We start from the raw sequence: 19,104 nt of genomic DNA, 5'->3' as shown, positions 1-19,104 counted from the left end.
ATTATGAAGACGCTATTAAGTTTGAAAATGAATTATCTAATCTACGTAATTCAGTCCATAATATTAACACATCTCAAAAACAAACTTTATTCATAGCAAAGCACGCAGTTGAAGAATTTAGTAAACAGATCAAGTTATTAGACGAAAATCAGAAAAAGATAGGTTCAATGTTAAAAAACGCCACTTTAAGTAATAACGTAGTAATAAGCAGATTGCACTTTTTAGATTTATATATCCAAATATATTTTAGTTTGCAATTACTCTTAGATAAATTAGTTATATTAGAAGACGCCATGACCTTTGCACAACTAGAAGTAATGCATCCTAGCATTATAGCTCCACACAGTCTTATAAGTGAAATAACAGCTATTCAAAAACTTTACCAATTTAGACCCGTTGATAGAATAAGTATTAAAAATATTCATAGTATAGAGAGCTCTATTAGCGTAAAAGCGTATAGCACAAACGACGCACTAACATTCATACTAGATATCCCTTCCATAGATGAAAACCTTTATGACCTTATCCATCTATACTCCATACCAGATAAACAAAACCTCACCATTATTCCTAAATCCAAATACCTAGCACTGGGAACCAACGAGTACTCATACCTGGAGGAAGATTGCAAAAAGATCACACAAGACGTCCAACTCTGCACATCGCTGAACACCCAACCTGTGGAGAACTCTGAAGACTGCATAGTAACTCTTATAAAACACGAGAGCACAAACTGCACCCGTGCCAGGATGAACCTGAAACAAGGCAAGATCCAGAGACTAGAAGACAACAAATGGCTTATCATCTTGAAAGACGAACAAATCCTGAAATCTCGCTGCGGAAGGAAATCTGACTATAAAAAGATGTCAGGAATATACATCGCCAGCATTACAAGCGATTGTCAAGTGGAAATATTCAACCGAACACTGAAGACAAACACGGACACTATTACAGCTGATGAAATCGTACCCATTCCCAGCGAAACCACTATTCTAGAAGGGAATATTCGCTATAACCTACAACTGAAAGATATATCTCTGGATAGCATCCACGAACTGATGGACCGGGTTGAAAACATTCAACAACCTGTCATCGACTGGCAGACTATGATGACTACCCCAAGTTGGTCAACACTGGGACTCTACCTCATTCTGATAGCAATAATCATCTGGAAGCTGTGGCAGTGGAGACAGCGACGACTACAATCAAAGAACGAGAGCCCCGAGAACACTAGCATCGAGGACGCTGCTGGAAGCTGCGGGACGCGCTTCTATCTTAAGGAGGGAGGAGTTAGGCAATCGCCCGATGCCCGTATTTGCTGAATCCACATCGGATGACCCCGTGCGTCATAACAGAAACTGCACCATTGCAGATTTAGCAATAAGTTTACTTTAATAAATATATTGTAATTATAAATTAGTCTTGTAGTACATTCAAACGAATAAACATCGTTTTAATTAAATAAATTCTTTTTTTTATAATTAACTCGTTCGCCGTAACTTAACTCTCTTCGGTACTCTTTTTTTTCCTACCTAAGCTGGTAATCTAGAGGGCTATCTATGCCAGGGTAACCGGGCGAGTAGGTGAGCTCATGCGGCTCTAATCCAAGGACGGAACCTTGGGTACTCGATGCGAATTCGACGTTTTCACAGATAATGAAACGCCACTATGTTACCTGTCAAATATTTTCCCGGATTATAATGACACTGGGATTCATTTCTGTATGATCCCTATTCGTCAGTTCTGGAGCCCACTGAGTTTCTCGCCGGATCTTATCACATGGTCGCGTTTCCATCCGGTGGTAGATTCTGCGAAGCACTGCTCTTGCTAGGGCCAGTGTTGCAATACCTCCGGCTAACAGCATAGGTAGGGGAAAAAAGTCAGTTCTGGAAGCGACTAAACCGTTAAGGATTCTAGAAATTGTTCAAGATTTCAAATTATCAACTTTCGAATACATATCTGAGGATGAGATGTTCCGTCATCTGCGCATATCGGTTGTGCAATTTTAGAATTCGTTTTGCCATGCTTTTTTGCCCAGCTTAAAAAAAAACGCTAGGCAGCGGCTTGGCTCTGCCCCTGGCATTGCTGAAGTCCATGGGCGACGGTAACCACTCACCATCAGGTGGGCCGTATCGTCTGCCTACAAGGGCAATAAAAAAAAAAGCTTTGAAATGAAACACACTATGTTTCTTCAGCACCCAGACTCGTCCTTATCCAAATGAAGTTTGAAGAGACTCTTCAGCATATTGGCTATTAAACTCTTGGAATGGCTAACTATGAGGCAAGAAGTAAACATCAAAATATATGTATACTAGCGACCCGCCCTCGCTTCGCTTCGGAAACATTAAAACACACATGAAACCAAAAAAAAAAAATAAAAAAAAAATAAAAAAAAAAATAAAAAAAAGTAGCCTATGTTCATCAGGGACAATGTCGGCTTCTAATGGAAAAATAATTTTTCAAATCGGTCCAGTAGTTTCGGAGCCTATTCGAAACAAACAAACAAACAAATCTTTCCTCTTTATAATATTATAATAATAAATAATACGTAAAGTACTAGCGACCCGCCCTCGCTTCGCTTCGGAAACATTAAAACACACATGAAACAAAAAAAAAACAAAAAATTAAAAAAAGTAGCCTATGTTCATCAGGGACAATGTCGGCTTCTAATGGAAAAAGAATTTTTCAAATCGGTCCAGTAGTTTCGGAGCCTATTCGAAACAAACAAACAAACGAATCTTTCCTCTTTATAATATTATAAGTAAAGTACTAGCGACCCGCCCTCGCTTCGCTTCGGAAACATTAAAACACACATGAAATAAAAAAAAAACAAAAAATAAAAAAAAGTAGCCTATGTTCATCAGGGACAATGTCGGCTTCTAATGGAAAAAGAATTTTTCAAATCGGTCCAGTAGTTTCGGAGCCTATTCGAAACAAACAAACAAACAAACAAATCTTTCCTCTTTATAATATTATAAGTAAAGTACTAGCGACCCGCCCTCGCTTCGCTTCGGAAACATTAAAACACACATGAAATAAAAAAAAAACAAAAAATAAAAAAAAGTAGCCTATGTTCATCAGGGACAATGTCGGCTTCTAATGGAAAAAGAATTTTTCAAATCGGTCCAATAGTTTCGGAGCCTATTCGAAACAAACAAACAAACAAATCTTTCCTCTTTATAATATTAGTATAGATATTACATCAACAGAACACAGTTACGTGATGTATATATATCACTTTCGTCTGGTATTAATACTCCCAATAATGATGCAGTGATTTCATGATGATGCAATTAACTATATCAAGAATTTACCTATCGATGAATTATTTTTTTGAAAGATAACGTCTTGATTATTTTTGTGTTGAATCCTACGTTGAATCATTATTCTAGTAAATAATCTTTTGAACATAAATTGCGATTTGGGACTAATTTACATAGTTTGGTTTCTTCTCCCTTTTTTTAAATATTTACTTCGATTGTAACGCCAAAACAATTGAACCTATTTTATGAAACTTTTGTGTTTAATATTTAATTATTAAACTTAAAAGCTAGTATAAATTTTATCCCAGCACGATGACGATATGAGCTATAAAAATCCACATGGTGAGCTTCGGATTCAAGCAAGCGTTCCTTCTAGCGGTGGGAGAAATCTATCACAAATGCAACTATAGATGTGTCGTATGAATATACGGCCGTCTGGTGTAGTGGTAAGTGACATGGTCACTACACAAGGGGGTCGCGGGTTCGAATCCCGCCAAGGGAAGATATTTGTATGATAAATATAAATGTATTTTCCAGGGTTATGGATGTATATTAAATATGTGTATGTGTATAATAAAAATCTTATATTTATTTCCGTTATCTGGTACCTGTAACACAAGTTCTTTACGAACTTATCACGGGACCAGTTAACGTGGCGTGACTGTTAGTAAATATTTATTTATTTATTTATTTAGCATATTGCGTACGGAGGGATCACGGAGAAAAATAAACCAAAATGCAAAACATTAAATGTAGATTGTAAAATAGGCGGTGGGAACTTTTTCCTACCTCTAAGCTTGTAACCTAGGGGGTCATACCGGAGTAACCGGGCGAGTAAGTGAGCTCACGGGCCTCTAATCAGTCTGCTTAGTGCGACGATTAAAACGTTCTCGATAACGTAAAAGTTAACTCAAATTTGTATGGAGTTGGAACGTTTGCCTATTTTTGCCGCTAGGGGCGCCTTTCCAACTGCATACAAATGCGAGTTAACTTTTACGCTATCGAGAACGTTAAAAAACTCGCAGTGAGTGCTCTCTCAGTTGGTGTAGACGTGATCATCTAAGGAATGAAATTAAGCGCGGTGTACTCTATAATATATTATGATAAAACTATTTATTTTTCACATAAAAATAAATTTACAATTCATACATGAATTTTCCATAGTAAATACTTTTGTTGTACGTATGAAAATGTATGGTCTCTTTCGTTATTATGACATAGTTTTTCGCAACCTTTTTGTTTTTACCGAATAAAACATAAAATGAATGCGTTCGAAAGACCATCATGGTAATTTTATGACGTCATTTCTTTTATTTGTACACCCAGGAACACGAAGGTATAATATTGGTAATGGCGTGTAAGGACATTTTGTGTTTGGGTGGTGTTATTTATCGTCCATAACGTGAGCTTTTCAAGGACTCGCGGCGTTTTATTTTTGCACAAAAGCTTCGAATGAACTTACCTCTACGATGTTATCTGAGCATTACAACATGTCTTTCTTCAAACGTGACGTGAGAAGGAGTATTTTGCGATAGGCAGTCGTCGTGACCTAACGGATAAGACGTCCGATGCACTCGTGTTGCGCGATGCACCGACGTTCGAATCTCAGGCGGGTACCAATTTTTCTAATGAAATACGTATTCAACAAATGTTCACGATTGACTTCCACGGTGAAGGATTAACATCGTGTAATAAAAATCAAACCCGCAAAATTATAATTTGCGTAATTACTGGTGGTAAGACCTCTTGTGAGTCCGCGCGGGTGGGTACCACCGCCCTGCCTATTTCTGCCGTGAAGCAGTAATGCCTTTCGGTTTAAAGGGTGGGGCAGCCGTTGTAACTATACTGAGACCTTAGAACTTATAATTCAAGGTGGGTGGCGCATTTACGTTGTGGATGGGCTCCAGTAACCACTTAACACCAGGTGGGCTGTGAGCTCGTCCACCCATCTAAGCAATAAAAAAAAGGCAGTGATGTGAACGGTACAATGCCGATGATTGATCTAATTTAAATAGTAAGTTGCATTTTCGTGTACTTTTTAGTTTGTATGAAATACTACCCGCGATTACTTTAAATTCTGTTTTTTTTGAAGTACCGCCATTTCACTTTTATTCTAACGACGTATTTGCACGTGCGTTTTGTGTGCTATTTCACGGAAAGCGTTAATTGGTTTCAAAATACGTGAAAATAGCTCGACGTGACTCAGGACTTACCGAGAACTGGTGTTTAGTCAAGTGTTTGTGTCTCTCTGATAATGATTTTCAGATATTTTATTTAGCGATGTGTCATTTAGTTGCTGGTATTCTGAATCGTCCAAAGAAATGTGAAAGTTTTATTCGAACTATATGTTGAATGAGAAACAAAGGGAATGCTCGCTTCGCACTTAAAATAAGACCTTGCACAGACTAATGAAATTTATAAACCAGTTTTATGTTACGGCGTTTCAGTCATCTAACCCATAAGATGTTTTTATTCCTTCGGATCTCGTGAGGTGATGGATAGTTTTACGCAAGAACTCATCCTTATCTATTCCTATTGCGTAATAAATATTTTTATTGAATTTCGTTTTAAAATACTGTTTGCTGCGAGTTTTTTTTTAGTTGTGATGGAATCAGGACCACAGTCATGTCGCCTTCTTATGGCCTTCAATACTTTGCAGTTTAAAAAAGTTTCTTCCATTTCATGTGAAATCTTTTTAAGTGGGCGCTCAAAATTCCGCTGAGGGCTTTAGCAAAAACGAACCAAAATTCATTTAAATATAACTAGGGTCATTGAAGGTTTCTTAATAAATTTTTAGTTCAAATAATACACACGAATATTACAGGTAATAGAACTAAAATCATTGATTCCACATTGATTATAAAAATACAGTCGTGACGAACTAACCCTTCACACTCGATTCATGTACCATATGATTTTTCATCAAATCTCCCACTACACACAGAATTTACCCCTATTAGTACTCAGAACTGCTGCATTCATCTACTGTGCGTTTTCAGATATATCTTTCTGTTCGTACTATCCGGTTTGGGCACAAATTTTCCTTCGGAATATTCCTTGAGCGCTACGACTTACAAGTGGTTTTGAGAGATGGGTCGTATGCTCATCGACCTATGAAGGCAATAAAACATATCATTTATCTATAGGGAAAAACAACACTAATGATTCGGGTTACGGGTCCTCGTTAAACCAAAACTAAATGGACATTATCGCAGATTTTATGGCATCATAGCGGTCATAGTCAATGTTGCTACCCACTATGCAGAGGACAGGCAAGAATGGAGGAACATGGGCCAAACAAAAGTGCTTCGTAAAGGTCACAGCCCTCAGCACTGAGGAACACGATACAAGGAGAAGGAGTGGCTATAGAGAGGATATCTAATTATCTGGTTGTAGAACGTATTGTAGCTGACCTGGTACGACCAATTTTGGTTTGAGCTAAATATAACCTTGAAAGCTAGAACAGTCAGCCTGTGTACAGTTGTGTGAGTGGTGACCGTACAGTTGGCTGCAAAAGTGAATGGGTGGTCCAGTAAAATAACCATTTAAACATGTCTTAACCCATGAAGTTGCCGTCTTATAATACTGGCCGTTTGAAACGTAATTTATCTATGGGTGGCAACGAACACTAAATTTAAAAGAAATTTTTAAAAGAATAATTGTAATTCTATTTTCAAATTCAATCATTTTTAAAAATACGAATAATTATAGAATATGAGTTCTGTCGCGGTAGCAATGCTGCCAACCAAATGGCTCACAATGTTACTGACGTGTATGAAGTGCACACTTAAAACGAACGCACCACTCTATTGATTTGAACGCTTCCTATATGAAGATTTTGATCTCCAAAACGAAGCCCATGGTCGCTCGAAAACCAAAGTCTTCGGTGATTTAAAGGCGACAGAGGAAGCTGACGATACTCAACCTGCTGTTGTGTTAGCAGCGGCTTTCAACGTTAGCATCAAAATAATATTGGTCCATTTGCGTCAAATTAGCAAGGTAAAAAAACTTGATAAGTGGAGCCGCACGAACTGAACGATCGCTAGCGCGACGAATGCGTCAAGGTATGCCTGGCATTACTTAACAGATACAGGGACGAAGGGATTTTGGCTCGCATTGTCACTTGCGATGAAGAATGGATTTGTTTTTGTTAATCGTAAGGGCGTAATCATGTTGGTTAGATTCTGGTTTAGCATCTAGGCAAAAAATCATGGTCATATCATTATAACAGCATGTTGGTCTAAATCAGCCTTTCCCAAAGTGGGCGATAACGTCCCCTTGTGGGTAAGAGACCCAGAAAAAAAATGGGGGCGATTTGTAGAGGCTTGGGAGGAGATTTGTAATTTCATTTAGGATGACTCTTAGACACTGACTAAGCTCTCGCTATAGTTGTTTTTAAGTAAGTGAAAAAATGGGGGCGCTAAAAAATAATTTATTCTCAAAGTGGGCAGTAGACAAAATAAGCTTGGGAACCCCTGGTCTAAATGGCGACAGCATTCACCGTTCTCCTGCCCTTCTCCCAGTCACCTGAGGTACTACCATACTCCTCTATCATATACCATTTCTTCGCTCACTCCACTCTTGCATATATCGTCTTTCACGCAAATTTCTTCTTAGGCTTACCTTCCTTCCTCTGACGCCGGCATTATTATTGCGAATTTGTACTGTGAGGAGCTTGTTCACAGTGATGGAGAAGATTGTTAATCTCGTCCGAGTCGGGTGTGTAATTAGAGGCGGTCACAATAAGAGCGTTCTGACACTTTTGATATTTTCACTTTCTCTATTTTTATTCATTTGCCTCCAAGCGGTCACAGGATTATAGAAGGATTAAGGTATAAGCTGTTCTGTTGCGACTGTACCGTGGTTGATTTTGACCAAAATATCTTATAGTAGGCGGAGTCATTCTCCTTATTATTACGGACAAGTACCTTGTAGTTCTAGCTGAGACTGTTGCGCCTACGAAAAATAAACATATAACCTTGATAGTACTAAATAATATTGTTTACAGTATTTTTGCACAAAAGGAGATTCTTGTCGTAATGTTTTCTAGTAATTCAATAGTTGTGCCAAATTGAATAATGATAGTCAGATATATGAAATACTTGAATGTTGTTTACCGGTTAAGAAAAATAATAAAAATGATTAATGATTCATTCACAGGGTGTTAATCGTTTTTTTAATAGCTATTCAAATACAAACAACCTGCCTATCTATTTATTGTAATGCACACGTTTACTATATATACAGCGTGTGGTCGTATTATCTAATTTTATTGTAGCATTTATTAACGTGAATAATTTACATGTATTGAAGTTAAGTCGCCGCGCCGTTATGGTCTTCTTATACAATATGATGTTGCGAATTCTGTAATAGTTTGATCCTAAATATTTGAAATTAAGGTTTGGTGATAAAAATAAAGAACAATGATAAAAAGATAGAAAGACCTATAAATTCTGTAATGAAGTACATTTTTTCAACATTGTTAATTTTGATTCTGCTGTGAAGAAATATTGTGTGTGACCAACTAAAATATGCCTTAGTTGAATCATGCGTCATGCGGTTGAAAACTGCGCACGTAACGTAATATTTTTTCATATTTTTTAAACGTATCAATACCTAACACGGACAGAGCGGAGTGTGTCCACGAATGTTCAGAGTTATATGTTATGTAATATCTATTCAGTGTTAATGACATGGCTTAAGATAGGTAATTTACAAACCTTTTACCATTAGTGTAAATACGTGAAATACGGAACCCGAATGTATCGTGACGACCGTCTGGTGTAGTTGTAAGTGACATGGTCACTACACAAGGGGGTCGCGGGTTCGAAGCCCGCCAAGGGAAGATATTTGTATGATAAATGTTTTTTCCAGGGTTATGGATGTATATTAAATATATGTATGTGTATAATAAAAATCTTACATTTATTTCCGTTATCTGGTACCTGTAACACAAGTTCTTCACGAACTTATCACGGGACCAGTTAACATGGCGTGATTGTTAGTAAATATTTATTTATTTGTACCGTATAAACGTTTCTTCCTTCTTGGAATTTGTGAGTAGTTTGAAAATAATTTATGGGTATTTTGTGGGTAATATGGAGAAGAAAAGCTACGAACAGAAAAGTGTGACAAATTCTAGGGAGAGCCTTCGCCAAAGGGCGATCTGATATACAGAAGTGAAGGCTTTTAGAATTTGTTTCAATTGTAAACCGTTGTAAGCCCTTGGAATGCGTTAATGATATCTTCAAATAATTTTGTGTTATAAAATATATTATTTATTGGAAAATATCTTTTTTTAGGTATATTAGGGTACACTCACATTAACATTTCCTACAGTAATATCATAGTTTAAATCAGACTGACTTAGATCATCTTTATGAAGTTCTTCGTCTTCCGTTTTCAAAACCGTTGATATCAAAATTCAAACACGACATCTGCATCCCTAATTATAAATTCATTTAGTACGTTCCATAAATAAATTTTGTTTGAATTCTCCAACGATGACCCAAATTTGTCGCGGCAATATCGCCTCAATCTCGAAACGTTATGTGGCTGTTTTGGCTCGTGCTGTTAACAATTAATTTGGTCGACGAAATTCTTCCTCGTCCGGTGAAAAAGAATAATTAATGGGCTAAGATTCTGGAGTTTTGTGTGAATTACTATGTATTTATAATTATGTGGTTACTAGGTAGTAAGAGTTTTTGCACGTTTTCTCGAAGTTTTTAGCAGCTAAAACTGCATTTTCATCTCTAGTTTTTAAACGACCTTTTCGAACCTCTGGTGTCGATATAAGTTTATTGTAAAACAAACATTAGCTTCAATACTTGAGCCGCAATGTATACATTTGTTCCAATAATTTTTTTTATTGCTTATATGAGTGGACGAGCTCACAGCCCATTTGGTGCTAAGTGGTTACTGGAGCCCATAGACATCTATAACGTAAATGCGCCACCCACATTGAGATATAAGTTCTAAGGTCTATAGTTACAACGGCTGTCCCGCCCTTCAATAAATTAATGTAGGACTCCTCCGCTCTGTTGCAGTCACAATGCTCGTCCCAGGAGCGGTTGCTGGCCGTGCAGACGGCCTGCGACCCGCAGCCCCGGGCGCCGTGTCCTCATTGCCAACATCAGAACTCGCTCAAGTAAGTTCTAGTTTAACTTTACTGGATCGATTAAAACGTCTATATTAATCTCGTATCCTTGGACAATATTATTCACTGTAATTCTCGTGAATTTTCAGCTAAATTTCCAATATCTTCTGTCTCCATTTATTTCCCTACGTAAGCTGGTAGCCTTGAGAGGCTATGCCAGCGTAATCGAGCGTGAAACTCACGGGGCTCTAACCAGAGGATGTTGCTAAAAGTAGCCCCAGCAAGAGCAACGCTTCGTTGAATCTACCACCGGATCGGAAACGCGACCCACTGAGAAGATCCGGCGAGAAACACAGTGGGCTTTTTCTCATCTTCTTCTTCTTGTCCTTAACTCACATTATGTTCGTTCGGAGTAGCATGTTGTCCCTCATTAAAGCCATTCGATATGTTAACGGAAAATTCCAGCACTAGTATTTGGTAATATCATTAAATTCGAAGGGTCAATACATTTTACTATGAGACACAGCAAGATTTGAAAAAGGAGTAACCTATACAAATGCTTCAAGAATAAGAACTTGTTTTAATATCCGTATTTTCTCTTGCAGCAGTTCACAGGGCAGCGGTATGAACAACTGGGCGTCCCTTTCGGATAGCGGCGGCAGTGGCAATGCTGGAGCCCGCGCGCCCTCACCGCAGGGCTTGTCGCGACGGGTCCGGAGTCGCAGTCTCAGGTGAGGCCATTGCTTATTAATCCTCTTAATAAATGTTTATTCTTTTTAGCCAATTAATTATAGCAATTGGCGTGTAGTAAAGATCACTGATTTAAAAAAAAATTGGCTATTTTCGGTTTTATATTTTGGGAATTATCTATGTGGTATACGACAAAGGGAAGATCTTCCACTGAACGGGTGATAATGCTCGGTAGACCGACGATTCCAATGTTGTTGTTCGGAATTTGTATGTGTAAGTTTATCTTGAAAATGTCGTAAGCGTGATTCAGGCATCTGTCTGTTCTGGCTGCCCACCACATCTAGACAAGTTCAGACTTCTATTTTCACTCTAATGAATCGACTACTCCACTCAACTTTGAAATGTAATAAGATTAATTTTAAACAATAAAAGCCTCGTCAAAAATACGCCTCAAATTTACATTGTTTATATTTTTTTCCTACCTGTGCTTATAGCCTTGAGAGGCTATATCAGCGTGACCCTAGCGTGTAGGTGAGCTCTCGGGGCTCAAACCGGAGACATTGCTAACTCTGGCCCTAGCAAGAGCGATGCTTCGCAAAATCTACCACCGGATCGGAAACGCGACCTACTGAGAAGATCCGGCGAGAAACTCAGTGGGCTGTGTCTGTGGGTTAATTTACTCGCCGAGCCCTTCGTTGCAAGCCATGGGTTCGGCGAGGTGACCGGACATTGTATCAACAACGGCTTTGCTGTTGCTTAATAAAGCCCTTTTTTAAATTGCACCTTCAGTCTATAGATATAGAGTGCATTGTTCCAGCAGTCCTTCCCGTTCTATCGGCGGCTCGTCGGGCGGGGGGTCCGGCTCGCGGGACGACGCCGTGTCGGCCATGTCGTCCCTGTTCGCTGCCAGATTCCCCGCCGCTCAGAAATCTATGGACGACAAGTTTGTGTCCCATATTTATTATTAGGGTCACCCTGAAATATTATAACTACCCACAAAATCGTGGTAACGCAGGGAGGATTTCTTGTTATACCACAGGTAACCTATAACACGGTAGATACGTTCCTACAAAGTCCCGCGTTGTACGAAACCGTGTTGTATGAGACTAGAAGTCAGTACAAAAAGGAGAGTAATAAAATATCGTATATTATATTGTGTGTTCATAGTGCATAATCTAATTTTCTAAATAATTTTAAACAAAAACCTCGTTATCGTGTTGTAGTACAGTGTTATAGGAAGGTTAACTGTACTTTTGAAACTTATAAAGACCGGAAAAGCACCGCAATTCGAATTATCACTGCCAATCTTTATAATCGAATTTATCGTAACAAAATGCCAATAATTGGGTAGTTTATCCTAGTCAAAACTTTATAAAATATATCATATCTTTGACAGCACAATGAATGCCAAATGTTTCAGATTAAGAGGACTCATTGATGAGCTCACGGAATTGGATAAGAAACCTGATCGGCCGCCTATAGAGAGATTCGTACAGAGACAGGTATACTCATACGTTTAGAAACTGCTGATACGATTAACGTATAGAATTATTGTAGAATTGGGATCGTGGCGAATGAAATAAAACTATTCCATTTCTTCTTTTTCTCCACCTTATCCCACTAGGTGGGGCCGGCACAGCTGATTTTTCTCTTCCATTCTCTTCTATCAGCCGTCATCTCAACACTCACCCCTCTCTTTCTCATATCGTCATTCACACACTCCATCCGTGTCTTCTTTAGTCGACCTCTTCTCCTCTACCTTGCACTACCATTTCCATGCATCTCCTAGTCACATGCATCTTCTCTCTACGCATCACATGTCCATACCATGCTAACTATTCCACTGTTGCACTTTTATTGCTCTCTACCAAAATGTTCTCTGTTATTATAATTTAAATTTAATGGACATCTTTTTTTAGAGGAAGTGGTAGTCCTAAGAAAAAATGGATGGATTGCGTGAAAGTCGATATGCGTAAGAGGGGAGTAAGCGAAGAAATGGTATATGATACAGGAGTATGGAAGTAGGAAGCATGTTGCGCCGACTCAAGGTGACTCGGTGAAAGGACAGCAGAATGATGATGAAGTGACATCTTTTGTACGCCTTGCTCATTGAATCGCCTTCGCCATCTTGCTTTCTTTCTGCCATTCTCTTTTCCCTTTCTTACCATGTTGTTGAATGAATGAAATGAATGAATGAATGTTGGAATTATTACCAAAAATGTCACCCTGTCTGATTAAAACCAGTAGTATAATTAAATTAATTAGTAAATTCAACCTCGATAATAAATGCCTTTTTTTAAAATGACTAAGTTAGACACTTGATCGGTGACGGGCGTCAACAACAAGATATCTTATTTAAATCACGACTTATGACGTCATCGCCGTTAAAGTGCGCGCGTGCGAGAGAGACAGATATATTATAGGGAGATATATTCCCGCTCCACCCACTATAGTTCTTAAGTCCTTTTATCGTCTACCGTGAAATTGGAATATATGATGAAAACATTTGACAAGCGGTTAATTGTAACTAATTACGCAGTTATTCGGTACATAGGTTCTGGAGATGGCTCGCGACTGCCTCCACAAGTCTGAATCAAAGCAGGTGACCAGCACCTACTTCTACGACATGGCGGACAGTCTGGACCGGCTACTTGCAGAGGTGAGTTCTTCCACGCGACCCTCAGTCCAGTATCCAGGGGTATACACAGCCCACTGAGTTTCTCGACGGATCCTCTCAGTGGGTCGCGTTTCCGATCCGATGGTAGATTCTGCGAAGCACTGCTCTTGCTAGGGTTCGTGTTACCAACGTCATCAGGTTTGAGCCCCGTGAGATCACCTACTAGTTGAGGCTACGCTGATATAGCCTCTCAAGGCTATCAGCTTAGCTCCTTCATTGACCATAGCTTGAGGACATTACTCAGCTCTGGAGGCAGGATCTTGCCAAGATATTATAGTCTCAAGTATAGTTACAACGGCTGCCCCGCCCTTCAAACCCCAACCGCATTACTGCTTCACGGCAGATATAGGCAGGGTGGTGGTACCTACCCGCGCGGACTCACAAGACGTCCTACCACGAGTAAAACCCTTCTGCAGCATGATAGTATCCGGTTACATTTCGCAGACGAGAGAGAAGTCAGCCGAAGCGGGTGGTCAGGTGGCGCCGCTGGTCAACCGGCTGATCCTGGCGATGGCCCGGCCGGCGCGCCTGCTCGAATGTCTGGAGTTCGATCCCGAGCGGTTCTACAGGCTGCTGGAGGCCGCGGAGGGACACGCCCGACATTTGCAGGTAACACGAAAGAAATTTATAAAGGCGCAACCGAAAATACCTTGTTTTAAAAACTTTTGGACGAATGGACCGGTGTGCATAGTGCGAGTTTTTAATACGCTTTTATTAGTTTCAGACGTATGTGACGGAATCTTTGAACATGATTTTGACTCCCTCCAAAACGTCGGATTAACTCGAAATTTGGTATACTTATAAAGGACCGATGACAATTCAATATTTAAAAAAAAAATAACAATTTCGAAAAAAATTTAAATTCAACTAAAAAATTTAAACAAAATAATAGTTTAAAAAAACTAACAAAATACGCTTTTATAGAAAATACTACTAAAAATAAAAGCGTGGGTCGCATGCTATTAGTAGTTATAAATATTTTATGAACAGATATGAGCAGAAGTGTTATTTTGATATTATCCTGAAAAGCACCCCACGCTCTTTTTTACAATAAAATCATTTTTTCTTACACTATTTTTAATTCAAATTTATTAAAATTTATTTTCCATTTTTTAGTTGGATTTTCTATAAAATCGTATTTTGTTAGCTTTTTTAAACTATAATTTATTATTTAATTTAACGTTCTCGATAACGTTAACTGTTATTAGTTATTAAATAGTTATTAAAGTTTACTGAAATTTGTATTGTTGGAACGTTTGCCGCTAGAGGCTCTGTTCCTACTCCATACAAATGTGAGTTAACTTTTACGCTATCGAGAAAGTTAAAAAACTCGCACTAAGCAAACAGATCGTCAGCTTTCTAGTGAAATGGCCGTGTGTCCCTCGTGCGTAATGTCCACCCCGAATAGGGTGACCACGAAGACATTTGGATTAACATAGTCTACTTGATCCTCAGGGCATAACAGACATTCCACAGTACATCATCCACAAGCTGGGACTCTCCAAGGACCCGCTGGCCGAGCTGCACGCCCCCCCGCCCCCTCCCCTCCCGCAGAATACCTCGCCTTCCAAGTAAGATAATCATTCTATGCTTAAGTTTTATTTATTTATTTTTATTGCCCTTTTAGACGAGTATACGGCCCATGGACTTCAACAATGCCAGGGGCAGAACCAAGCCGCTGCCTACCAGTGGTACAACTACGAGATGTTTGTAAAAAAAAGCCCTCTGAATGGTAAACGTTCTTCCAAATCGATAGAATCTAAACGAGGTGTGCTACCTACCTTTCATGCTCCATCATTAAACCAGCTCGATGGTAAAATAAATATTAGTGTATGTCTCTCTCTCTCTCTTGATTCTCTCCCTTTTTGTCTTACTATTTACCTAAATTCCAGTATGATACAATAATTGAAAGGAAATTTATATTTTCAATGTACTATAGGATTGTTTCTGTTGCAGGCTTCGCGGCCGCCAGTCGCCCCCCGGCTCGAGTTCGGGGGCGCCTCCCTCGGAAGCTGACTACCAGGTCATAAAGCTCATATCGAACGGAGCTTACGGAGCCGTGTATCTAGTCAAACACAAACAAACGAGACAGAGGTGTGTGGTAAATGCAGACAGCTTTGTTTTTAAGTAAAAGAAAGGACCGTTGTGATTTGAAACTAGAGGAAACGAAAAAGCGACACTAGAGAGAGACAAACATATCGAGGGGTGAAGAGCTATTTGGTTCAAGCGACATTTATATTTTTAACTAGCGACCCGCCCTCGCTTCGCTTCGGAAACATTAAATTTTATTATTGATAGTTGAGTTCCACGATGCTACCCGCGGTTATTGTCGTACGGCGGGTGACGCCGCGGGGCGAAGCTAGTCTAAAAAAAGTAGCCTAAGTTACTCCTTATATCATCAGCTACCTGTCAGTGAAAGTCCCGTCAAAATCGGTCCAGCCGTTCCAGAGATTAGCCGGAACAAACAGACAGACAGACAAAAATTGTAAAAAATGTTATTTTGGTGTATGTACCGTATATATATATATATTCATATGCATGTAGTAAAAAGAGGCTATTTAAATATTACAAACAGACACTCCAATTTTATTTATATGTATAGATCAAAGGTGCATTTTATTTGGTATCAGCATTAACAGTTCGATGTTTTTAATTGAACTTCAATTAAGTTTACCCCATTAAAATAATTGAAGTAGTATTTTTATTTTGTTATGATATTTTTTCCAAATTTTAAACTTTTAAATGGCTCTGTTGTAAAATTTCAAAACTGTCGTTTAAATCGAATAGCCTTTCTTTCGCTCGTCGATATAAATTTATTGCACATTCTCACTGGTGGTAGATCGTATTGTGAGCGCGCACGATAGGTACCACCGCCCCGCCTATTTCTGCCGCGAAACGTTAACGTGTTCCGATTTCAAGGGTAGGGTGGTTGTTGCACTATAAAACTGAGTCTTAGAATTCATGTCTCAAGATAGGCGGCAATTACATTTGTCTACGGGATTCTATAATCACTTAACACCAGGTAAACCGTTAGCTTGTTTACTCATTTAACCAATAAATAAAAATTACCTGCTGTAGAATGAAATATAATAATTTTATAGGTATATTAGATTGGGGGGAATAGAGATTAGTTAGAATAGGGACAAATCTGGTATGTCACAATACTTTTGTTGAGTTGTTAGATTTTTTAACTTTGTTGAACTGAAAATGACTTATTTAGTGTTTAAGAATATTAAATAGTTTAATTTAGTCAACAAAGTTTTGTAACTAATTAAAGATATTAAAAAGTTAATTACCTAAAGTTGGGTACCTACCTAAAAACTAAACAGTGCCAGCCCTATCGAAAAACTGTTGTGTCCATACGTGACCTGATTCACTCCAAAGCCAAAGTGAATCGGGTCAAGCTAGTTTTCTCAGTTTTTGTGTATATTTTGTAATGAACTATGTATAATAACGCATCGTATATAAAAATTTAAGCCTCCGGAAGCATTTTAATCTCAATTTTATTGGCGTTACCCTAAGAAAAACCATTGTAAAATTTGTGTTGGATTTGTAAAGGGTCCCGATTCCCCCCCAATCTTCAGTAGGGACTTTTAGCACGTCCGAACTGGTTTTTTTTCTTCTTTTTATTGTCGTTAAAGGCTTATTGCCCATCTTATGGGAAGTGGGTACCGGAGCCCATGAGTGTGGTCAAACTCTCAGTGGTCACACGCCACAAGAATGGTTGCTTCGCGCTAGATATAAAAGAAACGGTGGCAGCTCTCCAGAGGGATCCACAACACTCAGTCAACTTACTATTTTTGCTGGTGGTAGGACCTCTTGTACGCACGGGTAGATACCACCAACCCGCCTATTTCTGCCGTGAAGCGTTTCGGCTTGAAGGGTGGGGTAGCCGTTGTAACTATACTGAGACCTTAGAACTGATATCTCAAGGTGGGTGGCGCATATACGTTGTAGATGTCTATGGGCTCCAGTAACCACTTAACACCAGGTGGGCTGTGAGCTCGTCCATCCATCTAAGCAATAAAAAAAGGACCAATTTTTTTTCAAATCCTCCGTCAAATTGAATTTCTGTGGACCGTCATTAAGGAGGAGGTTCCCACAGGTTCGCCATGAAGAAGATCAGCAAAAACAACTTGATACTGAGGAACCAAGTGGAGCAGGCGTTCGCCGAGAGGGACATCCTCAGTTTCGCTGATAATCCGTTCGTGGTGAGTCCCTTACCAGCTGCCTACGTGCTGACTGACCTTGAGGTCCTCCGGGTGTACTAGTGTCAGACGACGCCACAGGGTCGGGGTTCGAATCCCGCAGGCAGGTACTATTATTTTTCGTTCTTAAAGTTCATGAATGACTTCCACGATGAAGAGACATCGTTGTGTAATCAAAATTAAATCTGCCAAACGATTGCAGGTGGTTTTGTGACAGTCAGGCTGTGATGTCTATGAGCCCTGGTAACAATGGTGACGCCGGGAGGGCCGCGAGCTTGGCTGCCCGACTCTACAAACCGGAAAGCATGTGTTGCATCATAAATAGACAGGGTGGTACAGGCTCACATTAGGTTACTGGTGGTAGGATGTCTTGTGAGTATGCACGGGTAGGTACTACCGCCCTGCTTATTTCTGCTCTAAAGCATTAGTGTCTCAAGGTGGGCTGTGAGCTGGTCCACCCATATATGCAATAAAAAATAAATAAAAGACAAAAATATGGTGAAGTAATTATGTTCTGATCTTTGAAACGTATTTAAATTCCCCCCACCCCCCCCCCTCCCTCCTGATCCTACCACTGGATTGTTTGCTCGTCGTGCAGGTGACGATGTACTGCTCGTTCGAGAGCCGGCGGCACCTGTGCCTCATCCTGGAGTTCGTGGAGGGCGGCGACTGCGCCACGCTGCTGCGCGCCGGCCCGCTGCCGCCCGACATGGCGCGCCACTACTTCGCCGAGGCCGTGCTGGCCGTCGAGTACCTGCACTCCTACGGCATCGTGCACCGCGACCTCAAGCCCGACAAGTGCGTCGCCTCTCGGTGTACTTAAAGCCTAAGTACTCTTCGTGAGCCTCCTTTGAAGAAGGACATGTCATAGCGCTCGAAAAACACTGTAGTTAAGTAGGGGGCTAAGTCCGGAGCCGGAGACTTTATTGAGGCTAAGCACAAATACAGTTATATAACTAAACTAGCTGTACCCGTCCACTTCTGCCGTGAAGCAGTAATGCGTTTCGGTTTGAAGGGCGGTGTAGCCGTTAGAACTATATCTCAAGGTGGGTGGCGCATTTACGTTGTAGATGTCTATGGGCTCCAGTAACCATTTAACACCAGGTGGACTGTGAGCTCGTCCACACATCTAAACAATAAAAAAAAAACTTCGCTGGGCATTTAAAATTA

The 19,104-nt window shown here is 39.7% G+C and overlaps 1 protein-coding gene across 6 annotated transcripts in view; it reads left to right on the top strand.

Annotated features, from left to right (window-relative positions):
* Positions 1-19,104, top strand: part of LOC101740445 (microtubule-associated serine/threonine-protein kinase 2) — a 126,183-nt gene that overhangs the window by 69,453 nt on the left and 37,626 nt on the right. For 3 of the 6 annotated variants that reach the window (XM_021346221.3, XM_062676436.1, XM_062676435.1), the window contains exons 6-15: positions 10,307-10,410; positions 10,965-11,090; positions 11,867-11,992; positions 12,470-12,551; positions 13,604-13,708; positions 14,171-14,335; positions 15,182-15,297; positions 15,683-15,820; positions 17,832-17,937; positions 18,533-18,732. In XM_021346221.3, coding sequence (XP_021201896.2) covers positions 10,307-10,410; positions 10,965-11,090; positions 11,867-11,992; positions 12,470-12,551; positions 13,604-13,708; positions 14,171-14,335; positions 15,182-15,297; positions 15,683-15,820; positions 17,832-17,937; positions 18,533-18,732 — 1,268 coding nt within the window. The remainder of the gene's footprint in view (positions 1-10,306; positions 10,411-10,964; positions 11,091-11,866; positions 11,993-12,469; positions 12,552-13,603; positions 13,709-14,170; positions 14,336-15,181; positions 15,298-15,682; positions 15,821-17,831; positions 17,938-18,532; positions 18,733-19,104) is intronic. The other 3 variants (XM_062676434.1, XM_021346223.3, XM_062676433.1) reach the window with 3 other exon arrangements.

This window comes from Bombyx mori, chromosome 27, assembly GCF_030269925.1.
Source record: "Bombyx mori chromosome 27, ASM3026992v2".
NCBI lineage: Eukaryota > Metazoa > Arthropoda > Insecta > Lepidoptera > Bombycidae > Bombyx > Bombyx mori.
The sequence above is the reverse complement of the archived record's forward strand: the minus strand, read 5'-3'. Positions and strand labels throughout refer to the sequence as shown.